Source organism: Styela clava, chromosome 15, assembly GCF_964204865.1.
Source record: "Styela clava chromosome 15, kaStyClav1.hap1.2, whole genome shotgun sequence".
Lineage (NCBI taxonomy): Eukaryota > Metazoa > Chordata > Ascidiacea > Stolidobranchia > Styelidae > Styela > Styela clava.
This window is the reverse complement of record NC_135264.1, coordinates 11,775,771-11,795,586: the sequence shown is the minus strand read 5'-3', so window position 1 is coordinate 11,795,586 and position 19,816 is coordinate 11,775,771. Positions and strand designations below refer to the sequence as shown.

Genomic DNA, 19,816 nt, shown 5'->3' with positions numbered 1-19,816 from the left:
GGTAATGAGTTTATTTTGACATGAGTCGCCTGAACCGCGAGTTACCTTGAACACAAATGAATTAAAATAGAGAGACATTTTGAATTCTTGTAGTTATTACGAGACAGAAAAATTTATTATACCACGTAAAAGCCGGTATTTTTAATGAATGCAAAGACCGTTTCGGGAGCCGTTACACGTAAATTTCCGATTCCATCTTGTGACTTCTCGCGCCCCCCCTGTGAGCATCTCGCGCCCCCCAGTTTAAGAACCACTGATCTACAGGCTTTACATGTCCTATTAAAACTGAATCGCACAAATATTAGTCATTTCCAAAAAAGTGCGCACACACCAAAATTTCTGCGCACACATACTACAAAAAATTAGAGGGAACATTGATGCTGGACCTTACTCAATTTAGATAAATCTGACAGCAAAACCGAATTATGAAAAGAAACAATGTGGTTCACCATGTAACCAATAGAGGTTAACAGAAAATCTAGGTTAAAAGGTGGGAACAGAAATATTTTCTTTGATCCACAGAGCAATTATTTTAATCGCCGATATTGTACCAAGAAATATGCTGATAAAACTGAAATCAATTGTAATCAGTAATATTATAAAAAGCAGCAAAAGTCGATAATAAATTGCAAACAATGATTCAGTTTGATTAGCTTAGAAGGCCTTGCATGATTGTTTTAGTCTGACATAGGGCATATGTTTAACCGGGCATGATATTATGACATCATCAAAATATGAGGTTAGTACGAGGGCGTACGAATCAAATTGTAATACTGTTAAATTGATACAATATATTTCTTAATGATAATGATAGTATGGTGATTGAAATTTACAGCCTTACAAACGCTTTGCCAACGTTTCCTCCTCGCAGCAGATCGATAAATGCGTCGGGAGCGTTTTCGAATCCTTTCGTAACTTTTTCGTGACATTTCATCTTTCCCTAAAAATGAATAAAATAGATAGTCAATAAATATTTGCACTGATGAACTATAATTACACAGGATGTCTATCTTACCTAAATCGTCCATTTTTTCAGATCTTCATATGCTTCCTTATAGTTACTCACATAAGATCTCAAAAGGAATCCTTTCAACATCAGTTCACTTGACACAATGGAAGGTTGAACGATGGGAGCTGAACAATACATTTTGTAAAGGATAAACCAGAAAGTCTTATGGGAATAATGTATTTTTGCAGAAAACGGTTTACTTACCTAGTACAGAAGTAGTTTCGTTGTAAGCGGATATAGATCCACATACCCCCACTCGTCCACCAGCATTCATGTTACGTAAAATTGTGCTTGAAAAAGAACCTCCAACCTGAAAATTGTTTGACAGTTGGTAACTATTTATTGTTTGAATGGAGTTTGTTTGGGAAAGTTGTAAAAATAAATTTTATTAGGTTTCCTCAAAATGGCATACTGCTTTGCCAAACAAATCTCTCTTGGCAAGCAATTGAACGTCAAAATACTGTAAAACAGTCTGCTTAAAAACCTACGTTGTTAAAGTAGCAATCTATTTCTTTCGGGGCAATCCGTTTGACAGCTGCATCTGAACTTCTCGATTCTTTTTTGTAGTTGAATACTGCGTGTCTGCGTCATATCCAATATTCTTAAAAAATTCTATTTTTTCGTCTGTTCCGCATGATCCAACAACTGTGCATCCCTGAATTGTATAAAATGTGATTGAGTGGCGTACTTGCGTTCTTGTAAAACTAAATTAGTTTTTCTAAGTCATACTTCTAAGTTACCTTAATTTTCTCAATCTGAGCTGCAACATTTCCGACTGCTCCTGCTGCGCCACTGATAAAAATTGTTCCCCCTTCTTTTATTTCACAAATGATCATCCATCCGATCCAGGCTGTCAATCTATAATGTCAAATGACCCCAAATATATCAGGACGAGTTGTATTAACACCAAGCATGTTGGGTGAAATATATGAATAGTTAAATATAGGTGATCAGGGGTTAGCTGAAGCACCGGTAGCAGTGGATTCTTTTTGTCTTCACTACGCCATCAGTGATTTACTGGGAAATGTACAAATTTAGGGATAGCGTGAATGGGCCCTAAACTGATGACCGACCGAACTAATTTCTGAGATTCATAATGTCATAAAGGGACCAACCCTTTCCAGAAATATGTCTTAGTCTCAACTACGATCATAAAACAAGAGAGCGGTGCTCAAATATAGAAACACTTCGGACAAAACGAAGTATTACGGTGCAATCTGTCTGAACATGCGCCAATAACTGAGTGAAGATTGGAGCATGAAACAATGGGTCTTACTACTTACTGAATACAGCGCGAAACACCGCAAAGAGCGCGAAATAGCACGAAACAGCGCTAAACAGAAGGAAACCAGCGCAAAACAGAGGGAAACACCGCAAAACAGAGGGAAACACCGCAAACCAGAGGGAAACTGCGCAAAACAGGAGACGCAGTCATTACCCCCTCCTGCCACAAAAGAACCACGGCGCCTCTCGCCATGGTTTTATGGCGCTATTTCCGGTATATTTACAAGGTTATGTACCAGATTATAGGTCATCATGCAAAATTATATCTACCTTTTTGGTGCTCCAGAAGTATGTGCAGCAATATGTCGCACAACCTGAATCCGCTACACACACATACTATTTTCAGGTTGTGCGCCATTTTGGTGCACATACTTCTGGAGATCCCTTTTTACCTAACCCTAAAGCCAACCATGTCCATATGGAAAATGTTTACTGGCTACATACGTTGGTTTGTGTTTTTAATTTGCTGCCGTGGTACTCCAACTCAAAACAAGGTTCCCCGGACTCTTTGCAAAATTTTTTTCAGCTTCCCACTGTTTCCCTCCGTTTTGCACTCTTTACGGTGTGTCGCGCTGTATTCAGTAAGTAGTAAGACCATGAAACAACGTCTACAGTCAATACCAGTAACGAATACCCAATCTCTCACTACTGCACTAACCAATCGGAGTACCATTGCTTACAGTTGAAGGGAAAAAGTTTCTCAATAAAAATATATTGATTATAACAATGTTTCAGTATGTATTGGCTATTACAGACCTCCATTTTGTAGATCTTCAGGCACTTCAGCGATGTCTTCTGCAACGATCTCAAAATCAGCCTTCTTCGGCAATCAATCATACATTTGCTTCAAGATTATCTTTTTGCATTTCATGATGGCAGCGTTTTGAATGTTTTAAATATAAGCTAACAAAATATATAGACACGTTTATGAAATCATGCGATTAAATAAAGTATATGACACTGTCCGCATTACGGAATTACCGCCTTGCTGTAATATCTGAATATTAGCAGCGTCTATTTGAATTGCTTTGAGTTGGCGCCAGCTAAAACGTTTCCCAAGCGGTACGAAAAAATGGATCCTACTCCGAATCAAATGTTCCGAAGAAAAAAAAAGATACGTTTAAGCACATTCAACTGGTACAGATAATCAAAAAAATATATAAATTTATATCACATACCGGTAACCTAGAAGCACAAGAATAGGTCTGCACAAAGAAAAAACAAAAATTAATACATTTTAGTGGAACACGAAGAATATCGGAAAAAAATTTTTACAATGTTATATGCAAACTCTTAGGTTCGAGGCCAAATTCTAATATTAAATGTAAATAGAATACATAGTAACAAGTATTAGGTATAATTACAAAGGTGAATAAAGAGAGACTTTGTGAAAAACAAACCTTCAAATATCAACCAAGGATTAGATTTTCCTATATTTGGCACGAAATTGATTAACACCACAGTATGATCATTAGAGGAACGAAATTAAAAAAAAATGGGTCTTCAAAAATCGACGCAAATCTGCCTGACCAACCCTCTCAAACCGTACACTGTACTGCAACTTCATTTAACTACATTTTATTGCACATTATAAAATATTCAACAATCATTCAAAGAACTTTTCAATTAAATAGACTGACATTAAATTTCTTTGAAACAGGCTGTATCGAAACTGTCGCTACATGTTGGTGCAATTTGCTTCAAAAATATCCCGCGCTTCTTCAAGACATATCTTGATGATTCGAGTTCATAAAGGGTTGACAAATTAGAAATAAGACCTTGTAGCATGATCTGAAATAAGCAATGTTAGTTTTGTAATACAGAATAGACAGAAAATTACAATCTTTAAACACTGAAAATTTCAGTTTCAATAGTTAAGGAGAAAAGCGATTTTTCACAACAATAAGAACAACATAATAATTAAAAATTAATAGGTCCACTTTGTGTCCAAAAAGAAATGAAGCTATTCTACCTGTTGCCAGTCTATGTTTGTAACTTTGTCGAAAATATCAGGAGTAGTTTGCTCATTTGCACCAGATTCAAGTATTGCGATTGCATCTTTCAATTTGCCCAGATACAACATGCAAACAGCTTTGTTATTCAGAGCCTGAGAGAAGGAAAATAGAGTACGTTTTGAAAACTTTTGATTATTACAGATGTTGCAAAAACTGAATGAGTTTAATAAATTTTTCTAAAATTTCCAAAGAGTAGTTTTGTGAAAAAATACAAATTGCTAAATAACGAAACGCCGTCGGACTCATAAATTATGTCACAATCTACACCCAACCTAATATGCTACAACAAGAAAAAATTATAAAATTAGAACAAAAAATTGCATGAGGACTGCAATAGTGCAACACAATTTCAACATGGCCCCGGGTAGACTGCGAGTTTGACACCCATGCATTGAACAATACCCTTTACCACAAGTTCTAGGATGCAGGACTCTTGGGTGAGGAGATAGACAAGAACTACAAATAATATTAAACTGGAGAATTGCTGAGAAATAAACATTTGATGGCCTATTTCTCGGTATCTGAATTTTGTGAATCAAAACTTTTTTACAATAAATTTTGAAATTCATAAGTTTTTTGTTATTGAAAATTTCAATGATTTTTAAAACTTACAATGATATTATGAGGCTGCAATGCCAAAACTGACTCGAATTGCGTAACAGCTTCTTTCCAGTTATTTGTTCCTATATACATGAATCCCCTGAAATAAAGAAGCAAAAAAGTAATTACCGGTAAATACTTATATTATGGCATAAATGAAATTCTCAGCAAAATAATTGAAAACTTTTAAAAAACTAATATTGGATAAACAAAATCAATAAAGAGAATTTTTAAGAGTCGAAAACATTGATGCAACAAGTTTTCAGCTGCATTTTCCGCATTAATAACAAAATAAAATTTGATGCGAAATACGATGCTAGTGCTCTTAACAACACTACATAATATAACATTAGTTAATTCACCTATTTAATGTTAATTGCACTTTATGTTCTGCTTCATTGCCACCAGCCTTTTCAGCTTCTGTGAATCGTACTTGTGCAGCTCGTATATCGCCGAGGTGCAGATAAACCCGACCGATACCACTTTGTAGAGCAACAGCACTCCTGAAAAATGAGTAAATCTGTGAAATTGGCTGTATGGTAAGCTGACGATTTGACTAGAAAATGATAAACTAGACTTCAATTCAAATAATAAAGTTACTCACTCTGGATGCATTTTCAATATTCTGTCATAAACTTCAACTGCAAGAGTATAATCTTTCAATTGCATCAACGTATTACCTAAATACAGTATAGTAAAATTTCATCATTTATTTTAAAAAGTACCATCAACATAACATTATCCTAGAGATTCTCAACCTTTATTTTCCCCTTTACACTTTGGCAAATTTTTAAAAGTGAAATGTGAAAAAAGTAAGTAATTTATGAAAAAAAGATGATACAACCTTTTTGCGAAGGGAGCATAAAAACATCAGTTGCACACAAGATTACTTTACAGTCTCCTATGTGGCCAACAGCTACATTTGGCTATGAACCTACCTACCTGCAAAATCTACACCCTATGCAAGTCATATCCCCCCCCCCCCCCCCCCCCCCGCCTAAAAACTGCTGCATTTAGGTATGTATAAGTATACTACAACATTTCAAAATACCTTCTTAAGCCTTGTACCAAACATATATAATTTCATAAAAAAGAGCCATTGAAAAGCAATGCCTTCATGCGGGAATGCTGTAGCAAGAATGAAAATGACTATATATACAGTGTATAAAACTCTGAATTCACACCGAATAACAATTTAATATCTAATAATAAATATGTATCAAAAGGAAGCTATATTTTACCTAAATTAATTTCATCCATTCTTACCAATAGAGAACAAAGTTCTGACTTTTCTTTCATTCCAAAGTTTGATGGAAGCTTCGACATCATTGGAATTCAGAACGGTCATTTCCCCAACTTCTGTCTTTCCATCGTTTAAATTTTGTAATATCTGTGTATGACAATAAAAATGATAATATGAGGCAGATGGCAAATTAGGATAATTCTGAAAACATTCGTGATAATATTCGAAAATGGAATACCTAAATTGGGCCATGTTCACAGGATACATACAAGTCAAAATCAATGCAGATAAACAGTGTTTTGATTTGTTTTCTATTTTTACAGTTTTCATGGATTAAATTCAATTCAGAGTTTGAAATATTGGAAATGATGAATTTCTATAGATTAGAATATTCGATTCGTTTAGTAAATTTCTGGTGCTAATGTTTAAACAGTGGGAGATTCTCAGATTCGAATGCATTAAAAGATTATTTTTTGACATATTGAAGTTTGTCATTATATCACATATTTTTGTGCAAAATTTTGTAAAAATACATTTCTGTTTATCAAATAAACTTCTTACCTTATCACAAACATTTAATATTCTGTGCAGACGAGCCAATGATAATTGAGCTCTGTCGACATGACGTGGGAACTCAGCATGGAGAAGTCGAAATGAAAATGGAACCATGGATCCTCGACGACCTAAAAATGGAAAGAAAATTTTATGGAAATCAGTATAAGCTAGAAGAATACTGCAGAAGACCACAGCCACTCCAATAGCCTAGGCACGAGAAGAGCTAATTTGTTCATAATAATATAATCAACCACATAGAAGTCAAACCAATGCAGGGTAATCAGTATGTTGACTACTAACACTTTGAAGGATGCGATGCCCTGTTTTTTTTGGGCACTACCCTCCATCTTGAGCACTACGTTAAGTTAAAGGCATAATTAAATGATCATATATGAATAAAAATAATTCTCACCTGGATAGACATCAGGATAAAATTCATAGTACAAGTCTGCATTGTCGAGATTTTTGAAAGTAGAAATTTCACTTGTAGCCATGTCATATAGTTTTAATTTTGTGAGGATATATATGCGAGTGTACCACAACTACAAACAAAACAACACAAATTAATAAACATATTCAAAATTAGCTAGTAAAGAAATAATGCAATATTAAATTTGCCAATAGTTTTGACTTGCATGAATACTCACTCCGTTTTTATTATTCGGTATAATATTTTTAGCTTTCCATTTGAGTATTGCTTTCATTAGCTCTACTTTATACCATATCATGCCCACAATAAAAATCAGTATCATTGACAGCTTATTGACTTATTAATTTTCTACCAACAGGCTGCAACTAAGTAAAATCAAACCTGTAATGTTTCTGATGTATTGAGTGTCATTCGTGTAACTTGACCAAATCCTTGACCATGAGTTGTTAATAGTTTAGCACACAGGTTTGCAGCAGATCGTAGATTGCCAGATTCCTGTAAAATGAAAAAAAAAACTGACTTCATTATATTCTGCGCCTGATTTTGAAATGTATCAAATTAAAAATTTGGTTAAAATCATAAAATTCCATTCTTGTGCTATGATTGAAAATGTACCATCAGTTTTTTGATTCCATCTTTATTGAGAGTGACATCGTCCATTGTCAGATTGCCACGTTTCACAACATTCTCTGACCCCGTCATTCTTACGACAAGCTCTTTGACTGGATCCTCTACAGAAAAAGGGAACTGTTATTTTATATCACACAAAAATTTTTGTGAGGTTAGAAAATAGGCACAAAACAAGAATACCAATCTACGGTAATTTAAAATTTTTCATATTTATATTTATTCTGGAAAAGCCAACAGTAAGGTGTATTCATGTTATGAATCATGGGCCCCTCATTCAGTTACCAATCTTGGTATGCGAAATGTTGATCAGTTGTTTCACATGCATGAAGCTGTAACTGACCAATGGTTATTATGTGAACCACCTTTTGACAGCAATGACGTCCAGCAAATCGATAGTATATGACTATCCTCCACATGATACGAACCTGCAAACCCACAGGGTTAGGGCAAATTAAGAGAAAAGCCAAATGCCGAAAAAGTTCCAATTTATCATTTTCAAGGGACGGAAAATCATTTTAGAAATTCAAACCTCAATGAAAAACTCCAAATCATACCAATAATACAAACCTAACAATTCACTGGTAGATAATCCTGGTCTAGTAATCTTCTCCATTTCTAAATCAGGAGATTTATGGTTCACAATTGCAGCGGTCAATATGGCTCTAGTGTCTTCACAAGGTAGCCAGGCATCACGTCTTCGATCAAGAACACTGTTACTCAAAGCGGCAGCAAACGGGTCATCTGTGGAAAATTGGGAAAGTATACGCAATTGTTACAACATAATTTTTGATACAGACGATCAAATATAAGACAAACTTTTGCATATGTAAGCAATGTTAGTTCATAATTGATATTTACAATTAGAATAAAACGTAGAATTTATTAAAGCACTTGGCATACCATTTGAAAATAAGATTTTAAGAGAAGTTTTTGAACAAATATCTTATTCTCATCAAGGAGAAAAACCACTAGCAAATGGTAAAAACATTTTGCCAGCTATTGCAAAATATATTAATTATCAGCGGTCACTTCAGATTGAGTAAATTATTTAGATCTGAGCCCAAAAGCTGAAAAGTACTTTATTAACATATAATAAGAATGCAAATACAAGCAGATATTAACCCTTTACTTACCTTCCTCTATTTCTATACCATGTCGTTCAGACACTGGACTTGGAAACAAAGTTTGTTGCTTATCTTGAACAGAGGTGAATAATAAACCAGTAGTTGGAATTTCAGGTTGAATTTCGGTTTCAGTAGCCGTTTGTTGCGTAGATACTTCTTCAGTCTCGTTGATTTCGGTAGTTTTCGATTCTTCATAAGTCATTTTAGATTCTTGTATCGAGGTGTTTTCATTTTCTGAAAGTTGTTTTACATTTGGATCTTCTAATGATAGTTTCTCAATTTCCGTTGAAGCGTCTTCAATGATATCATCCACTTCAATATCGTTTGGTAAATCAGAGATAGCAGATTCTGTGTTCACCATATCATCTGGCGATATTGAAAACGATGGTATTCCTGCCGAAGGCACTGGCTGTGATTCATTTAATAATACATCCTGAGCCATTTTACCTGGGTTTTCAGGAATTTCATCAGATTCTATTAATTCTTCGACAATGAATGAATCGACTGAGCGATTCAATCGCAGCGTTTCCATTGAAGGGGTTAATTTTATGGATTCTGTCATTGGGGTTGAAATACTGCTATCATCTATGCTCTCAGATGTAAATGAATGATCGTGAGCGGCTTCATCCGCTTTTGCGTCTTCTGAAATTTTCGAAAATATATCATCACCAGATGATGTAGGAATCGAATTGCCACTTCCAAACACATCACACAACTCAGGCTCTTTTGATTCATTTTCTTTAACTTGAACCACGTTTTGTGAATTGGACACGCCAGAAAAATCTTTTTTCAATTCTTTCTGAGATAATGTTGTGTCGATTGACCCATCACTGAAAAGGGTACAAACCGGGATGGGTTCATTCGGTAATTGGTTGTTTTGGACGTCGCCACCTCCATCAGCCATACCTCACAACTATATCTAGACAATTTATATATCTTCTAAAATCACGGCAGTAAGAAGTCAGTGTTAATATTACATGAAAAGTCAGTTATCAGATGTATTCAAAGCTTATCGGACATTACGCAATGGGAATCCAGAAAGTGTATTTATAGAAATAATAAGCTAGCATGTCCAAAATTGAATAGTTCAATGTTTCAAATACATTCTACATTTATATTTTCGAGTAGGCTATTGATATATAATGAGCTGGAAAACGTACTGCAAAAAAATTGATAAAAAGCACTGTAAATTGATAGAAACTAAATTTGGTAATGTAGAATAGATAAGACTGTAAGATAAGCATTGTTTTGATAGATAACCAGTCAAATCCAAATTTGGACATCCCTGATGACAATTATCATAGCGCATACCCTATGAAAAGTGACCTCATCCATTTTAGTTTTGTAATTTTTCATGTTATCCTATTTTAAAAACAAGCCAATGACAGTAACATATTGGACAACAAGCTATGCCAAATGAAAGAGAGAAAGAGACGAATAGTAGCCATTCACTAATTCGAATGGTTGACAGCAAATTCTGCATTGAATTTTCTAAATTCAAAATGACGCAAAAGAAATTAAATTGCTGAACTCTTCAAGATAATTGTGGCACGGTATACTTAGAAATATACAATTAAGTCTTTCCTTAAATTTTCATACAGCATTTCATCGATGAATGATTGTGATCTCGCTCAAACATTAAAGCTACAGTCGTTGGGTTAGATACATCTCTAAAATTATGGCGCAGTACGAAAAAAAACCTTTGAAACCAAGAATTAGATACTTAATATTGGCCGTCAAATTCCACAATAATTCAAGTACGAAAATATTTGTACATAGCAAATCATTAACAAAAAGACAGTATATATACAGTCCAATAAGTCATAACAATCTCCAATCCATATTGAGCTATCCAACATCTGCAAACTTCGCAAAGTTAAACTCTGCGATTTATATTTGACGTTGTTTGGTTCCTTCTTCGAATTAATGGCGTCATTTGTGTTTTTTTGTTTAAATATTCAGCTTCGAGATCTGCTGCGTGAACGAGAACGACTCTGGCGTTTATCTTCAGGCGTTCTGCTTCGAGATCGAGAACGTGAATATTTCGGAGACGGACTTCGGGAACGAGACGGAGAATGAGACCTGGAGCGGGAGTATCTTCTTCTTGGAGATCGAGAACGTGATTTGCCACCTTCCCGACAGTTCCTAGCGATATGTCCAGTTTGATTACATGTATAGCATCGGACTTCTGACATGTCACGTCTCGGTGGTCGATCACTGTAACTGGGTCGAAAATTTCTATTTCTTTTTTGCCCATGTGAAAGTTCAACTTTCGCTCGACGTCCACAAAGCGTTGTTCCATCTAAACTTCTGACAGCGTCTTTAGCATCTCTTGGGTCTTCAAATTCAACGTACGCGAAGCCTGGTGGTTTTCTGGCAACCCATACACTTACTAATCTTCCAAAATGTCCGAATTCAATTTCCAATTCACTTCGTGAAGCTCCATCTCCAAGATTTCCAACGTACACTTTGCAATCGAGTGGAGCACTCGGTCTTCTGTCCTTATATGACATAATAAAGACTTTAATAAAGTTGAACTAGTTAAATTAGTAACTTACAAATACTAATTGGTCATATAACTGATAATGTAAAGTTCTGCATGAATAATACTCAGAAGAACGAACAACTTTTAAGCTATGCTTAAAAGGCACAAAGGAATATTTTTCAGCTTTGGCTGGTATCACAGTACTGCAGTAATACAGATCGTCTTTAGAAAAATGAAAGCTTTTTTAAAATAAAAGGGAATATATTATGTATACACAATACGGTATAAAATAGATGGCAAACCACGGCGGCCTCTCGTCCGGTCCGAGAAAAAAGTGCTGAAAATTCTAACATAACAAACTGACTGTTCCCAGGCAATACTAAACGCGCATTACTTCAAACGTCTGAACGTGATACTTTTTGTAATCCAGATTTTGAAACTCACATTCATATAACGTAATATATTTTTCAACGCTGATGCGGCGAAACTTTCGTCATAAATGGCGCCATCATGGGGCGAGGCATCAATCCTGTGAACAGTCATTTACATCAGACCGATCAGACTACAATAGCAGAATTGTAAACTGGATAAGTCTCTGACTTGGATTTTCAATTGTCCCAATAAAGGCACTGGCCGTATAAGGATGTTAACTACTGTAATATATTTCGTTTCAATATATATATTGAGCGGACGGATGAAAGGTAAACGCAAGAGGCCTCCATCACGTTATTTTGGGCAATAACTCAACTACCCAATGTCGCCGTCCTTTCGCCAAATTGGGACCCAATGCTCTGCGTCAATCAAAGCGCCAGTGTTGCAACGAATTGGGACGCTCCCCTTCAATACTAATGTATCTATTTGTTCGTCCTATTTTTTACACGCTTAAATTTAGATTTTGCACGCATTCTCGGCCGTTTCGCGCTTGGGCTCCGGCGTTTGTCACGCCGAGGCTTGTACTGCGGAATTTCTGGTCTGGTCATTCAATGCACCCTTTACCCTAGGATCAGTTCGCCTCACAATCTTTTCCTAATGTGATGTGTATTTTCCCTACATTTACAGCGACCTCATTCCTCTCAAATTTACCTTTTTACCTGCGATTTGTGCCGTCGCCTGTTTAGCATATACGCTCCGGATTAAACTATGTCATGAACATATTAGACCGTATAGGGAAGTATTTCTGGCCATTGCTTTGTTTTTAAGTATATGACAGAATGCAATCCCTGCCTAAGCAGCACAATACTGCAATATACCTGGCTTCAACCATCCCGAACGAACACAAAACAAATCCATCAATGCACCTTCAAATTATGTTTTTGGTTTCCTAAGTTTAGCTAATTTTTCTTTTCTCTTTTTTATGTGTTTCGGAACTTTGTTATTTCTTTTTTCTCTATTTTCTTCTTTGACTTTTTGTTTATGTAATCTTTTTTCTTCTTTTGTCATATTTCTAACGCAAACTGTACAAGAGGATGAGGTGGAAATTTCACTTTCATTCTCATCTTCAGCAGACTTCAAACTATCATTGTCGCTGTCTTCAGAGTTGTCATCTGCATATAAATATACTGATAGCATTTAAACCAAAGACCACAATAGCCTAGATTTTTGAGTAGACTAAGATGGCTATAAAACTTGGCCCATTGAGAATATCAAGCAAAATTTTTTGGCCGTAACCTTAATCTCATGAAGGATAGATTGATATTCAACGACGTGGATGGCCTGTCGTCGTACTTTGTTAACTGCAATAATTATAAATCGAAAGAGATTTTAAATTTTGAAATGTTTCGTATATTGCACAGAAAACCACCTATTTTTATATGTTGTCCTTCAAGTTGTCATAGTAGTCAATTTTTTTTAAAAATAAACTCAAATTAGTAAAAAAAAATCACTAGGATATATACCCTCATCTTCATCAGATTCTGTAGTTTTATTTTTAGATAACTTTACATTCATTCCTGTCACAGATCGGTACAATATCTGGGAAGAAGAAAAATATATTAGAAATCTCTATAGACACAAGCTAATAGTTTAAAATATATTTACGTACATGTGAGTCATCTCCAGTATGCATAACTGCATCGACATCTCGTTCAAAATTCAGAACTTCATCCAGCGTCCTCGGAATAAAAACTTGTTTGAATATTTGCTCCTCTAAATCAGCATTCTGTTCTTCCTCGTCTTTTTGTTCGAGTGTAGATACTCGATCCGACGTAATTTTCATAGCCTGACATTTATAAGAAAAGTTGAATAGAAGAGAATATTTTGATATAAAGCAGCTTTTGAATTTAAGGGTAAAAATAATAAATTATTTCTTTAAATACACGTACAGTTACAAAATATTTGAGTTTATCAAATATCTGTCTCTTGTCAAAATCTGCGTCTCATAATTAGCAATATTCATGAAAAATGAGTTCCGATTCACAGTAATCATCGATCATGCTGGGCCAGATATTTTCCCTTAGTTGTGACTGTGAGAACTTTCAAATCCTTAGAATCAGTTGATGATTTGCACAAAAAAATTTCAAAATCTGAGTTGGGGACGAACCTACACGCATTGCTTTTCTGAGTACAATTGAGTGCCAATGTATTGGAAACAGAAAAAATGTTTTTTTACTTACATTATCTAAATATGAATCGATATTTTCTTCTGTTATATCAACATCTGTAACAAATTCAAAGAGTTCTCTCAAATTCATAACGGCAACTCCCTTCTTTTTGAAAAATTCATTCACATTATTGCAATCCTGAAAATTTCAAATCATGATCGATAAAATATACGTACCTATAGTTATCCTGATCATTCTTCAGAAACAGAGTCATGAAATATGTGCATTATATTTAAAAAACTGACTATTAGGCAGTGTATTTCCAAAATGACATAGAATTATGAGACTGTCAAGATCATATTCTCGTATGAAAGGAACATAACTGAAAAAAAAACTATAATAGGCCTATATAGTACAGTATAAATGTGTTAAAATATGATTCAATAACCATATTGGAATATATTTTCTGCAAATTTTTATTCATTGAATTGTCAATTTATCTAATACCGCTAACTTTACAAACCTTTCGTAAAAAATTCAAAGCATGTGGGTGATCATGTTCAACAGATTGAGAAACATCAATTATGATTAATCCCCCATCATGATATAAAATATTATATTCGCTGAAGTCGGCATGAACTAATCTGAAACAAGATAAGATAAATCCATGATGATGTAGTACTGATTAAGTTAACATGAAATTCAACCAAATAAAAATGTGGAGATTTTGTAATTTGAATTGAATATAACCAAATAACAGCTTATCTTCTTACACGTTTCCCAGGATTTTTATAAAATTGGAAACTATCTTAAAGGTAAGTTTAGCAGTAGACCCAACATAAACTAGGAACATGATAAAAGAATAACATTTGCCAATGATTGAGTTGTCTTGCCCTTACACAGAATAAATTAAAAAATCCCATCTTGCGATTCTAACAATCTTACTTGCAGTCATGATACATTCTTCTTACCAAATGAATACATTCAAAATATAATTCCCTTGATTTGGATTCTGATAAAGCAGCATCTTTTAACAATGGTGCAGGCCTATCGAATAAGAATAAAGAGTACTGTTATTACCAGGATTAGTCTAGGCCTATTTTTCACAAAATTGTTAGGTATATCTATAATCTTTCATAAACAGATAACGATTTATGAACGAGAAAGACTTGCAGTTCATTATACAATATCTTAGTATCTCTTGCTTCAAGTTTTATTTCGAAAAAAAATTAACAAATTTGTAAAAATTACTTGAGTTTCAGTGAATGGTGTAGATTGAGAAGATAAGAGCAATGAAGGAGGTTCAAAAGCTACTAAACTTTATTATATAATGTAAAATTCTATCGAATAGTAGATGCCGCAATAATTGATATACCTAAGTAAAAGAGCACAAAGAGAAAAAGGCAGTTGAATTGATATTTTATTATGTGTTGCTTTTAATATTATTTTTAGTTTGTACCATCACTAAAAATATTATTGGAAACAACGTAGAACATATACCAGCCATCTGTTCCGATAAAACTCATTAGCAAAACATGACTTCTCAGCATAAGGGGTTCAGGACAAGGTAACCCAGCCTGATGCATTCTTGTGAGATTTCTCATTTCTTTTTCTGCCCAAGTGGCAACCATTTTTCTTGGATTTCCCTGAAAAGTTTATAAATGGGTATTACCTTCAAACATACCTAATTAACGTTTGATCACAGTATTACTCGAATGATTTTTATATTTATAGCAGGAAAATTTTAATTATTTTCCAGTTATAGATATAATCGAGTATGATAAAGTAATGAATCATGCTGTTTAGACAGTGTCTAATGTTAGGCCATATTTGGTAAAAGTAGATTTACAGACCTTGCAATACCCTCTTCTGAAACGAAATTCTCCCGTTACATATCGATCTCGATCTTTGAACGTCAATATTGAAGTTTTATATATTTTTAATGCTCTGTCTTCTCCATGTTGATTTGTGGCATGATAAACATTAGCCTGAAAAGAATAATTATACAATTCATATTAGATATACCGGTATGTGTTTCAATTTTGAGAAGATTTTAGTACCAGACAAATTCGTTATAATAATAGCAAATGTTACAGCAAAATAAAATTTTCGGGATATACAATGCAAATGAATTTGAGTATTCTTACTAGGAATGTCCGACACAAATTTAGTCAATAGACAGACCCGATTTACTAATTCTACATTAAAATCTTGATTGAGTTATTCAGTGTTTATCATGATTTTGTTGTGAGATAGAATCAAATAGATTATTTTAGAACTCCATTTTGAGGCAGAATTCCAGAAACGATCTAATTAATAATTATATATGGGAAATCCCCAACTTCTTCCTGGAATAGAAATATTTAAACAGGTAAAATTCACAGCTTGAAGCAAATGCCATATAAAATGTGCGTGCGTAAATTTACGTGCACCTCTCAAAATATTACAAAACTATAAAAATTCAGGAAATATATTATGAAACTACGAGAGCTAAAATCTTGCATTATGTTGAACGTCAAAAGAAAAATTCCATAATTAAATGTACATAAATTCATCACCTCTTTCCCAGTGCTTATTACACCATTGATCTGTTTAATGACGCCACGACTCAGCATTTTGAAAAGTATGATTCGAGTTCTTGGATCCATGACTTGTTCAATAGTTGCTCGATCCGATTTGTCTTTTACTCGATTTCTGAAAATTATTGGTTGCAGTAAATAAACTTGAAAATTGGTATTGGTGAAAATTGGTGATTCAACATAACATTTTGATATTGATTATCCAATATTTGCTAAAAGAAAAAAATCACATACACTGTTATTAAGAATCAAACCAAGTACCACATGACGCCTTACTTCCCAAAAACAATTTTTTTTATTACCTACCATGGCGCATAAAACAAATGATAGAAGCACATTAAATAAAGGTATTTTTATAGAAAAAAGGGCCACATTGTAGTCTTTGAAAGGGGGTCATGATTCATGAAAGCAAAGTTATGTTACAGCATCACCATGGTATTCAATAGTTTTCAACAAAACTCACTATTTCACTGAAAAATTAGTGAATTAATATTAATTAATAATATTAGTTAATAATATTAATTAATGGAATTCCTGAAAATTGATCATTTTGAAAGAACATTAAATTTAAATCTTCCAGGCACCTCCCAGTTCTTTGATTTAAAAGGAATAAGATATGAGAATGAGAGAAAGTTTTTGAATAAATTTACTTGTTTTCAACCATTCTTTTATCCATTTGTCGAACTTGTGCGAGATTATGTTGCGGAATACTAGGATGCTCATATGCATCAAGATGAATCTTGTCAGAAAATTTTGATAACATTTTATCCACAGGCTAAAAAACAACAAGAAGTTTATACTTTGCTGAGCACTCTATTTTATTTCAACTATTGGTTCTAAAGAGGGATGGCCAAAATTCGAAAATTCACTATCCTGAATACATTCTGATATAATATTTTCGAATTTGGAATATTGACGTTAATTGGGTCCTCTACTTTCGAAGTTAATGGATATTCAAATGAGTTTAAATTTGAAAATACAGAAGGGTTAAGATAAACAGTGATTTTAGTGGTTCTACGTTTTTTGTTGTAGAATTCAAAAAATTCAATGTCTTTTTGGTCATACTATAATATTTCAATTGCTCAAAATGATGGGTTTTCAGATAAAACTAACTAGGCCTATAATATTCCCAAAATAAAATTATTATTCTCTAAAAATAAAATTTTAAATATCATTTATTTCAAATTAATTGGAATATTCAATTCGACTTGGACATCGTCAGATTTAAACCAATATAGTTAGAGAAATAACTGAAATTAATAAGCCTGTCCCTCAGACATTCAGTGAATCGCCATTCAAATGATCTCTTCCTGAAGCTATACATGTGCTTGTGGCAAAATAATAAATGATCACATCCTACTTGATAAGATTGGTTGGAGGAATACTTGGCGCCGTTTCCTCTGCAATTTTCTGTATATATTTCATCCATTTCCATATAGTTATCATCACTCCAATTGTCATCATCATCTGCTATGTTTGTATTTGAATCGATACATCCTTCTTGAATAGGATCTTAAAATAAAGCATTACATAAATAGTTAATTGTATAAGAGACGCAATAAAATAATGGGCTTCATACATGGTGACACACCGATATGGTAATTTTCAAACGCGGTTAAAAGACACACATTGAAAATACACAAAAATCCAACAATCTCCAAAATGACATATCTTGACTGCTGATAGACAAACGACAAAATGTTGTTTATGAGAAAGTTCTATACATTACTCAACTGATCTACACAAGAATGATGTAGAGTCGGCTCAAATTGAAATAGTATGTCAAAGAGAGGATAGGATTTACATAATCATCCTGGATTAATCATATGGCAAACCACGGCCGCTCAGCCAGCTACAGGTCCATGTCAGGTAGGTATGGTATTAGTTAGCCAGTCATATTTGTTTCAGATGCATGGACAAAAACATAATGTAAAACAATGTTTTTCAAAGTGCAGTATTATTACTAGTATTATGACAAAAATTGATAAGACTATTCTAGCTATTGCTCATTTTAATTTGATTATAACACATTGTACTCTTGTATGTGAATCAACTTGCTGATTGAAATGTTAAAATTTCTGAATTTGGGGTAGATTACAAAACAGTCATTGAAGAATGTGAATGAAACAGCGAAGGAAAAAAAAACAATAATAGAGTACCGTAATAACAGAAAGATGATGATGAGTAAAAATAGAAATACTGAAATAATAATTGGCGCAGCGGTGTGGCTCAACGGGCTAAGCGTTAGGAATACGCTCGCCACCGCACCTCTAATTACTCTGCGTGGGTTCGCAGGTTCGAATCCCATGCAGGGATGGTTATGTGCGAGAGGATTGCTGGACTCCTCGCCGTCGTTGGGTGGTTCACGTAACCGCTGGTCGGTTACGGCTTCCTCCACCACCAAGTCCATGCTTCCGAAAAAAATAAAATAAAATACATTAAAACTAATCCCATACCCGACTTGGAATGCTAACCGGACGAGAGGCCGTGGTTCGCCATGTGGATAAGCCGTCTTATCGGCTTTCCTCTCCCCCGGGATAAATATGTAAATCCTATCCTATCCTAATAAAAGTTACAATGAAAAATATAGAAAAATTCACTTTACTAGCTTTACGTGATACCAGCGACTTAGATTATGATACTTATTTATTATTATGACTGAATGCAAAAAAGATGAATGAACTTACTAGTTTTTGTCATCATTTGCAAATATTCCTCCGCCTGGTCCAAATCATCAAACTGCCCCTCCATACCGTAATACTGTACTAAAGGGTTGGCCAACAACAACAAGGATTCTTTTCTAAAACAATTTGACGCTGCCTAACTGAATATCAGATGTGTAGAATGAAAACGATCAGAATACAATATAATAGCCTATATACAAATATTGAAATAGCCTGCTGCACCAGCGTTTTTCAGTCGCGTGTTTTCTTTTGCACATGTTGTGCAATATTTAATTCTCTGAAACACCAGACTTTTACTCATACGCAAGATGACAGTAAAGAATCGTGAATTACAAATCACGATTTTTGGTCACTGATGACAAGCGCGCAGTACGAAGTGAAATCTTTTCATCATTTGTTTGTCTCGTGCAGCTAATTTTTGGTTTGGTCTTGGAGGATGGTGTGAATATGTTTTGTTGATATTGATAGCATGATGTTTAAGTTTATTGTGTAATAAAGTATTTTTTGACAAATCGAGAAAGAGAGAGATTTATTTTTGTAGACCCGACACTCACTTGGCCTTGGGTACGTACCAGCTTACAGACTTCGGTTACCTACATCACATTCATACATCTGTACAACACCAAACATAGATATGT

General features: G+C 34.3%; 4 protein-coding genes across 4 annotated transcripts; all 4 read right to left on the bottom strand.

The window, feature by feature from the left end:
* Positions 1-1,205: 1,205 nt before the first annotated feature.
* On the bottom strand, positions 1,206-3,164 carry LOC120334533 (prostaglandin reductase 1-like). Its single transcript, XM_078109453.1, is given in 5 exon segments — positions 1,206-1,319; positions 1,498-1,593; positions 1,596-1,664; positions 1,750-1,867; positions 3,133-3,164. Coding segments are annotated over 5 exon segments (429 nt in total).
* A 691-nt stretch (positions 3,165-3,855) lies between these two features.
* Positions 3,856-9,818, bottom strand: LOC120333791 (trafficking protein particle complex subunit 12-like). The gene is made up of 12 exons (XM_039401163.2): positions 8,900-9,818; positions 8,334-8,507; positions 7,752-7,867; positions 7,518-7,631; positions 7,119-7,248; positions 6,713-6,834; positions 6,175-6,298; positions 5,513-5,588; positions 5,271-5,411; positions 4,921-5,008; positions 4,266-4,400; positions 3,856-4,084 (listed from the first exon to the last, which is right to left on the bottom strand). Exons 1-12 carry the CDS (start codon positions 9,792-9,794, stop codon positions 3,935-3,937), a joined length of 2,265 nt encoding a protein of 754 aa, XP_039257097.2. The 5' UTR covers positions 9,795-9,818; the 3' UTR covers positions 3,856-3,934.
* LOC120333840 (serine/arginine-rich splicing factor 3-like) lies at positions 9,818-11,489 on the bottom strand. Its single transcript, XM_039401227.2, has one exon. The coding sequence runs from the start codon at positions 11,401-11,403 to the stop codon at positions 10,849-10,851; it is 555 nt and encodes a 184-aa protein (XP_039257161.2). The 5' UTR covers positions 11,404-11,489; the 3' UTR covers positions 9,818-10,848.
* Positions 11,490-12,660: 1,171 nt separating this feature from the next.
* Positions 12,661-19,439, bottom strand: LOC120333806 (serine/threonine-protein kinase RIO1-like). The gene is made up of 12 exons (XM_039401183.2): positions 19,182-19,439; positions 17,855-18,006; positions 17,145-17,269; positions 16,474-16,609; positions 15,769-15,903; positions 15,416-15,561; positions 14,861-14,962; positions 14,439-14,559; positions 13,988-14,113; positions 13,417-13,593; positions 13,271-13,346; positions 12,661-12,919 (listed from the first exon to the last, which is right to left on the bottom strand). The coding sequence occupies exons 1-12, from the start codon at positions 19,243-19,245 to the stop codon at positions 12,681-12,683; spliced, it is 1,599 nt and encodes a 532-aa protein (XP_039257117.2). The 5' UTR covers positions 19,246-19,439; the 3' UTR covers positions 12,661-12,680.
* Between the last annotated feature and the right edge of the window lie 377 nt (positions 19,440-19,816).